This window comes from Archocentrus centrarchus, chromosome 7 (genome assembly GCF_007364275.1).
Source record: "Archocentrus centrarchus isolate MPI-CPG fArcCen1 chromosome 7, fArcCen1, whole genome shotgun sequence".
Classification (NCBI taxonomy): Eukaryota; Metazoa; Chordata; class Actinopteri; order Cichliformes; family Cichlidae; genus Archocentrus; species Archocentrus centrarchus.
Window position 1 is genome coordinate 8,303,342 of NC_044352.1, and position 8,842 is coordinate 8,312,183.

The 8,842-nt window shown below is 39.2% G+C and overlaps 1 protein-coding gene across 1 annotated transcript in view; it reads left to right on the plus strand.

Annotated features, from left to right (window-relative positions):
* The window catches only part of hspg2 (heparan sulfate proteoglycan 2), a 92,954-nt gene extending 85,008 nt beyond the window's left edge, over positions 1 to 7,946 (plus strand). The window contains exons 73-84 of the mRNA XM_030732938.1: positions 112 to 333; positions 651 to 895; positions 988 to 1,159; positions 1,329 to 1,451; positions 1,793 to 1,849; positions 3,289 to 3,364; positions 3,463 to 3,541; positions 3,902 to 3,949; positions 4,227 to 4,297; positions 4,399 to 4,482; positions 4,658 to 4,761; positions 5,291 to 7,946. Of these exons, the coding sequence (XP_030588798.1) occupies positions 112 to 333; positions 651 to 895; positions 988 to 1,159; positions 1,329 to 1,451; positions 1,793 to 1,849; positions 3,289 to 3,364; positions 3,463 to 3,541; positions 3,902 to 3,949; positions 4,227 to 4,297; positions 4,399 to 4,482; positions 4,658 to 4,761; positions 5,291 to 5,463 (1,454 nt within the window). The 3' untranslated portion in view covers positions 5,464 to 7,946. The remainder of the gene's footprint in view (positions 1 to 111; positions 334 to 650; positions 896 to 987; positions 1,160 to 1,328; positions 1,452 to 1,792; positions 1,850 to 3,288; positions 3,365 to 3,462; positions 3,542 to 3,901; positions 3,950 to 4,226; positions 4,298 to 4,398; positions 4,483 to 4,657; positions 4,762 to 5,290) is intronic.
* The last annotated feature ends 896 nt before the right edge of the window (positions 7,947 to 8,842 follow it).

An 8,842-nucleotide genomic window follows, 5' to 3' on the forward strand; every position in this document is an offset into this window, starting at 1 on the left:
CTGACTATGGAAGGCGCTTTGTTTCCCTAGGTAGAAAAGTAATCTACAGATATTATTATTGTTTAAGAAATTCATTTTTTACATGAATTTTTCTAACTTCTCTCCCCCTAGGGGAACTGGTGACGACTCCTCTGTTTGATGGTGAGGAATCATACATCACCTATCCTCCCCTGACCAACATCCATGATGACCTGCGTGTTGAGCTGGAATTCAAGCCACTGCAGAGAGATGGTGTGATGTTCTTCTGTGGTGGGAAAAAAATGAAGGTGGAGGACTTCGTAGCCATTTCCATGGTGGAAGGACATGTAGAGTTTAGATATGAACTGGGAACAGGTAAAGGGAAATCCTATTTATTTTCTTTTGAAAATAGTTTCCATATATGCAAATTAGATAGCAATTTGTTAATAAGTATATATATAAATATCAGTCAGTCACTGTATCAGGAAGTAGTTAAATCCATTTATATTTGTAATTCAATAAAAATGGCACTCTTGTTGTTGCGACCAACAGCTATGCAGCTAAAAGAAGTGTAAACTATATTTAACATCATTAGACACTTGATAACATTCATCAAAAGCTTCTTATAAGTACATCCCTGTGCTGTGCTGTTCTCAGAGGAGTAAAATGTCTGCATCATTGTTGTCTTTCAGGCCAGGCAATACTTGTCAGTCCTGAGCCAGTCACTTTAGGCCAGTGGCACAGAGTTGTGGCTGAGCGGAACAAGAGGGCTGGCCATCTAAGGGTCGACCAAGGTCCCGTGGAGAAAAAGACATCTCCAGGAAAAGCCCAGGGCCTCAATATCCACACCCCCATGTACCTAGGAGGAGTGCCTAACATGGACATCCTGCCTCAGCCCGCTAATGTCAGTGACATGTTTGAGGGCTGTATAGGAGAGGTGAGATCTCTATGTGCTAAAAAAAAATTAGATACAGTTGTAGAATATATTTGAATATGTGGTAGCTTGAATTTGTCTGTATTACTGCTTAGGTTTCCATCAACAACAAAAAGGTGGATCTGTCCTACAGCTTCACAGATAGCAGAGCGATCAGTAAATGTGTGGACAGCAGCCCCTGTGACCGGCGGCCCTGTCTGAATGGTGGTCACTGCATGTCTAGCGCTGAGTATGAGTACCAGTGCCTCTGTAAGGATGGATTTGAAGGTGAATGCTTAAAGGAAGACATCTTTTGTGTGCTCGATTGGGATGACCTTCCTAACTATAAAATGCTGATAATCAGTTTTAATCATTTTTAGTTTAAAAAAAAAAAAAAGGGACACAGTAACAAGAGTAAACCCTATGCCACGGCTTTGATTGATGTGTGACCCTGCAGGTGAGCGGTGTGAGGTAGTGAAAGACGTGTGCCATAACAACTTTGATTGCCAGAATGGAGGTACCTGTGTCAACGGCCAGTGCACGTGTACATCTGGGTACACAGGTCTCAACTGTGAGGAAAGTGAGTATTAACGGGCAAAATACTGCATGCTGCCATCAAATCAGAGTCAAAGCCAGAGGCAAAAAGTGAATCACGTCTTCTAATGTTACACTACTTAGTACATATATGTACACTACTTAGTACATATATGTACAACCTTTAGACAAAGCTGCTCATCATCAAAGCAAATCTGATTACACACACACAGCACATGTGATTCAACTTTTCCACAAAATGAAGCCCATCTAACATCAAACAGTTTGCTCCCAGCATGCAGTGCAGTGCAATGCTGGGAGGGTTAACCCTAAATGATTGCACGTGTCTTTCTCCTGCACTCTCACCACTATATCCTGCACACACAGGCCAGGTGGTCAGCTTCCCAGAAGCCCTGGAGAATTTGGAGGCTAGCGAGGCAAATGGTACAGTATCTTAATATTCAGTCTGCCTGACACGACCGTGACTAACAGGGCCCTGTCTGAGTTTGAGGGGCCCCATGTCCCTTCAACGCTCAATCTGAACTGTCTTTTTACCTAACACATATGCACACAAAAACACAAGTCAAGCGTCTGTATTCTCAACTAGCAACTGAGGCTCTTATCCCCCATTGAAAGTTGGGAGAGGGGAATTCTGCATTTAAACTAAAAGGTCATAAGGTGGTAGACTGCAGCTGGGACATAAATTGATATATGCACTCTGTTTTACAGTTACTGCACCATTTTCATTCTGGAAGTGTTAGAAATGCAGAATTCCCCTTGTTTTTCTTTTCCCCTCTCATTATGCCTGTGCCTGTAAGATGGATACTTACAACATACAATCCTGTTTCTGTAAATCTAAAATCTGCCTGTTTGTACAACCTAAAAAAACAACACACAAAAGCAAAACACTTGTTTCCTCTTTGAAACTGTCTAAGTCAGGTCATTAAGTCTGCTCCATCTGAACATTCGTGGTCTCACTAACAACTTAAAAGTGTCTACTGAAAGAACAATGTGATGATTGTTATACATTTCAAGCATATTATGTACTTTATGGGATATGTGCATGGAGCCATGGCTGTGGTGAGTTTTGTCCAATGTCTTTCAAAGGCCAGATAAGCTGTAAATGAATTGCTCATGTGTTGGCGAATATTGAAACATAAGTCTGCATCTTGGAGTTTTGTTGTTTCATATTTTCAAAGAAAAGCACTATTTGCATATCAATTCTGAACAAATAATGACAGTTAGAACAGTGACGCTTCATTGCACAGGTGTGTTAAAAGTGTGATTTTTATGAAACTGGACCACAACCAATAACCAATAAGGTTTTGCCGTGACGCTTGATCCAGTTTGATCTAATTGATCTAAATTGTGCAGGCTAATTTTACTTCATTTAACCAACTTATTTGTTGACATTATGATATTTCTCAACTTGTGCAACTTCCATGCTGCATTGCAGCATGTAAACATTTAATAAGTTTGATCAAAAAGGTAAAACAAGATTAAATGCATTGTATTCATTGCAGTGTTAACTTTTTTTTTTAACATTTTCAAACAAAGCAAGGTAATAAGTCAGCATATTACAGAGCAATATCTAAAAGTTGCCAAAGAAGAAACTAAAAAAAAAAAGCTGCCATTCATGCCAGACTAAGAAAGACTGCAGTAGATTTTATTGCTTATCTGCTTAACTTTTCATATGTACAAGGACGACGTGTTATTTTCAGTCTAAGAGTACAACTTTGTAAATGTTACAACTAACCAAGCTGGTTTTACCCAGGATTCTTTCATACCTTTACCACTGGAGGGCATCATAAGTTCAGTAAAGATCAAACAGCTTTATCGTGACTTTAATCACTTTTTATCCTTATTTACTGTATTTTTTGCAGATTCACCCTATCAGTATGCAGCTCATTTCAACAGTAATGGATACATCGCCCTTCCCAAATCCATTTTCCCAAGAAGGTAACCGTTGGTTAATGTTACATACAATGTCACAACTATTTAGTAATGTAATGATGAATTGAAATTATTATTGCGGTGTTGACTTTTTTCTGTTTAAGTGCACACGACTCACCAGAGACAATTGAAATGGAGATCAACACCGGCTCCTCTGATGGCCTGATCCTGTGGCAGGGAGTGGTAAGTCCGGGTCCTGTCCTGCAAACTGCAGGACTGAGACGTGCCCCGTGCTCACATTCTTCCCCTCCATCTTTTCATCCCCAACCTAACTTTGCTACTGCATTCCAGCACTCTTAATCAGCACTATTACCACATCTGTAAAAGAAAAAAGGTTGCAGTTGTTGCCATTCCATGTCATTTATAGTCTTAAGTGTGGACAATAATACATCACCATGTCTTTCATCATTACACTGTCAAATTCATGTCTTCTGCTGAAGCTGTGACACTGTCAGGCATGTTGGCTGTAAGCCTGGCTCCATCTGACAGCACTAAATAAATGCATGTTGCTTCTCTAACTCACCCCCCCTCCATTTTCCTCAGGAGACCAATGGTGCACGCATTTTGCGAAAGGTGCACGCTATTAAAAAGGTATCCACTCAAACACAGACACTCCTTATTTATTTTGCCATGCGTGCCAGTTTAATTTTATCCTTGTTTGTACTGCGCAGTGTCATGAACGCCTGTTGTGACATTGTTAGTTTGCATGGGACATCTTATGTCACTGCTGGGAATGATCTCACTGCATTGTTTCATGTTTGCTGTTATAGCGCTTGTTTTTGCAAAATGGCCACAGGTCAGCTGGTCAGTGTTCTGCAGTTCATACACAGTCACACAACAGAATGTAACCTAACACATTTAATTTCAGGAACCTGGAGAACATGGCAGAGGCAAGGACTTTATTAGCCTCGGGCTACAGAACGGACACCTTGTTTTCAGGTGAGTCTGCCCTGAAATTCTGTAGTTCTACTAGCAGGTAGATTAGATTTAGAAAATAAATTACAGCTCATAATTCTGGTCATGATTTTTGCAATATCTAGTTACCAGCTGGGAAGTGGAGAGGCACGAATCTTATCCCGAAGGTCCATCAATGACGGCAAATGGCATAAGATCACAGCAGTCAGGTACTAACTTTGTGTAGCTCTCCCAGTAGAATGCAATATTTATATCAAATGTATACTTTTTGTACTGTAATTTGTCAAATGAGCTGCTGTTGAAAAGGTTGATTATTAACTCGTGGCATCAAATATTTCCTGAATTTCTTGAATTAATTTGTGTTGCGTTGCTCTTTTCTCGCAGAACCGGAAAAGATGGATACATCCAGATTGATGGAGGAGCCCGACAGCATGGACAATCTAAGGGCAAAAGCCTCATGGTCAACACCAAAGGCAGTATATATCTCGGTGCGTGGAATGACAATATGAGGGGGGGGGGCTGGTGCCTCTCCCAGCTGTCATTGCTCAAACACAGTCAGATAAAAAATGAGTTGTAACACAAGTGAGAAGAGTGTGTGGCTGCTTAGTTTCACTGAAAACAATGGAGCTTTTCAGCTGTCTGAAAGTATTGTAAATATTTTATCACGAGGTTTCACACAGTTCTTCAGTCTTCATAACTTTGTCTTTACTTTTAACTGCATGCCTCTTGGTTACATAAGACAACAGTGGAAGTAGGTTCTTATTGTGTTTAGCGACCATGTCTTTAGTTAAGGTATTCATACAGTCTTCCTGATTCTTCAGATTTCTTCACAAAGCTCAGTTAATTTTTTATTCACTTATATCTGAATTTTCTAGCTTTCACTCCAACTGTGTGTGACGTGACATTTTAATCTTACATGATTTTTTTTTTTAAATCCTTCCAAATCAAACAAGTTACCTAAAAATCCATCTTGTAAGTCAAGTTGGTTTATTTAATGGATCTGATTTCATGCAACAGGTGGCGCTCCAGATATGGCTGCTATGACGGGGGGGAAGTTTTCATCAGGAATGACGGGCTGCGTAAGAAACCTGACGCTGATGAATGCTCGGCCAGGACAGCAGCCAGCCCAGACCATTGACCTGCAAGCCCACGCAGCCCATGGCACCAACGTGCAGCCGTGCTCTTCATAGACTGCGGTGCACCCATGTACACAAACACACACAGAGACTTTGGAGTGACATCATACACACACACACACAGCAGACTTACACAAATAGAGCCTGACACATACTTGGTGCTTTGCTGCTACCAAAAAAAAAAAAAAAAAAAAAAAAAGATTACACAACAAGATGCATTTCTTTGTGTGCTGTAAATCCAAAAAAAAAGAAAAATTCAGATAATATTAACAAGTCTTCTCTTCCTCGGTGTTGTATTCTTAATGAAGGACTATTAACACAGGACAACCAGTACAGTTTACATACTTCCAGCAGTAGTTTTAGGCATGATAAGAGTAAAATGTATTAGGCCTTCTACGATGGGTCAGATCCTATGGAGGTGGAGATGTTTTTACAGCACTGAATTTTTATTTATATACATATGATTATATATATTATATTTGTGGGGGAAAACATGCAAACTAACCATAACTGCTCTTCAACTTTCCCAGAATTGATTCTGGGTTCTAATACTGTGTGTCCTGGGCTTTTTAAAGGCCTAACTGTATTAATACTTGAAGACGTTTAGGCCTTCTTTCTTCACTTCTGTTGAGGAACCTTTTCATTGCGAGCATGCTTACAGTCTTTTATAAACCGTTGGGAGAGGAGTGCACATGGTCACAGTCACTCGCAGCTTCAGTACATAACTCAGGACGTCAAATACAAACGATTAACTGCAAACGTTAGAAGCACTGCTGCTTCAGCTTTGCTTATTGTTGCGTCGCTAGTAATTCAAAGTGCTGTTTTGTCTTCTCTGTCTGTATTTTTTTTTTTTTTTAAAGAAAGAAATCTTGGTGCTAATGTCAGACATTAAGATACAGCACATAGTCATGTAGTTAGTGTGTCACATATAGAGGTTTCATTTAGTAATTTGGTATAGATCAGTAAACAGTTATGACTTTTGTTGATATCCATGGCATTTGGGATTGATTTAATGGTGGTATGGCACAGTTTGTTGCCTCCACAGCTATATTTGATTGAGTAGATCTCAAAAAAAAAAAAGGAGTTTAAGTGAATTGAAAATGTGTCATATTTTTTTTTTATGTGTGGTTGTTGATGATATTGTTTTATGTGTTAAAACTATCTGCCAGTCAGGTAGATATCTGTATCAACTGAGAATGAGTGTATATGTGAAGTAGATTTGTTAGTTATGTATGTTTTAGCCCTTTCCGTTTTTCACAGATCATCTACATTCAGCCACAGGAAGGATCAGATGTGTGCATTTGGGTTTGTGTGTGTGTGTCCATGTGTCATTATCCACATCCTCAGGAGGGTCAATCCAGAACTGCCTCAAAGTTTTACACTAAATTTCAGGTTTGGTAGCTTTAGAGACGCCTCGCTAAGCTATGAAACTCTGAAGGCGCTGCGGTTCTTCAGGATTCATCTGCAGCACGTAGCTGGATCAGTGCTTGGTCGTGTGTTAACACAGTGGAAGCCTCCTGCAGGTGCTGTGATCAGTAGTGTAGCTCTAATGAAATAAAGCATGCTCGCCCGCCTTTAGTTGACCACCACACAATGACACAATCACTTTGGGATTCATAAACGTTTTCTTGTTTTTGTTTTTTTTTTGTAAGCTTAAAATATTTGTATTAATATCCTAAAATGAGCACTGTCCTTTCACTTAGTATCGCCTCATTTTATTTATTTTGTGTTTCTTTTTTCCCCTCCTCTTTTTCACTGCTTTTGTTTCTAGGCTTGATTCTGCTGTTTTAGAGCAATCACAGAAGCTTGCTATTTTCTTTTCTCTGGTTTTTATGTATTGCCTCCCACACCCTGTTGTTTTTCCCCTCATGTTTGATTTTAATAGGACCCACCTGGAAATTTCTTTTTAAAAAAAATCACTCCAACAAGGTTCCATTAAAGGCAGTTATGTAATATTTGACTGGAGGTCCCCAGTCAAATAGATGGAAAGTGGTCTTATTATTCACTCGATGGAAAAAAAAAAAAAAGTCTTAGGCTCCAAGTGCATTTGCTCACAGAATGGTGTCATCGTGACCATGTGGGGATGAGGAAAGCTAATGCTGTGGTCCAGGTTAGATCATTAACGAGGGTAGTGATGGCGTGTGTGCCCCTTGTTGGGTGCCTTTTTTATATATCTGCTCTTAAACTGGATTTTCACTCATACACTGTACACTGTCACCAAATGCAGAGTTGGTGAGGAACCGATGGCTGCTTTTGGTTTATTTTACTCCATTACAAATAAAGAAAGGTGCACTTTTAGTTTTGAATTTTATTTTTATTTTAGTGCTTTTTTTTTCATTCATCATTTTACTGCTTCACTTCTGAATGGCCGACTAAAGCAAACACTTACTGTATCAGATAAATGAATGAAAGTGTACCAGCTGAAAAATGTCTATGTCAAGACGACTTGACTGTTTCATTTCCAGTGTTTAAAGGATGCTCTCCTTCCCCCCCTTGGTGTTTCTTAATTAAAAACAAAATTCATGTGCTATTTGTAATCTTGTGAGTTTTCTTTTTTCTTCCACCGTATTTCTGTGTTCAGTATTTTTGCTCCACCTCGCATGTTCACAAATGATCCGTTGTATTGTACAGATAAAAAAACGAGTGTGTTCCTCCAGTGATGGCCTGGTGACCTCTGCAGGGTGTAACTTGCCCCTTTTATGATGGGACATCCTCCAGCCCCTAGTTATGACACTAATAATGAATAAATACATAGTCACATTCAATAATATGAATTATGGTGATAATATAAGAGAATGTCATAAATACATTTCAGTAGACATTGGCTTCAGATTTTTATTGCTATTCATTTCTCTACAAATCAGTGAACCTTCAAAAACATAAAACTTTCTTTTCTTCGTACTTTTTAAAATATCTCTCTTTAAAAGGTTGTGTGTCTTTGTATCACCGATTGGCCTAGAATTCATTCGCAACAGAAGAAAGATGCTATCAAATATATAGGAAGCATCTAGTACATAATTCAAGAGTTGGAACATAATATTACTGCGATACTTGAATCATTGTTTCTTCCTACACAATTCAGTTAGACAACTTAATGTAACATCTCATTGCCACAATCATATCTTGTCAAGATGCTTCACTGTCTGGGCTGTGTGTGTTTTGTGTGACAGTGTACTGCAGATAGCATATGTTACAATAATGCTCGTATCTCTCTTTCACGGAAATTCAGCAGCAATGCCCCGGCACCAGAATGACCTCTTGAGAATGAGTCCTTTTCAACAAAGAGGCTTAGAAATACAGTGTAGTTGCTCAAAATGTAACAAAGACAGACTCTGGGTGAGGTGCTTTCAAATGAATGACAGAGAGACTTAAGTTTAGTATCAGAAATCAGCCAAAAGTTCAACAAATCATTAATTTAATTTTATACATGTGC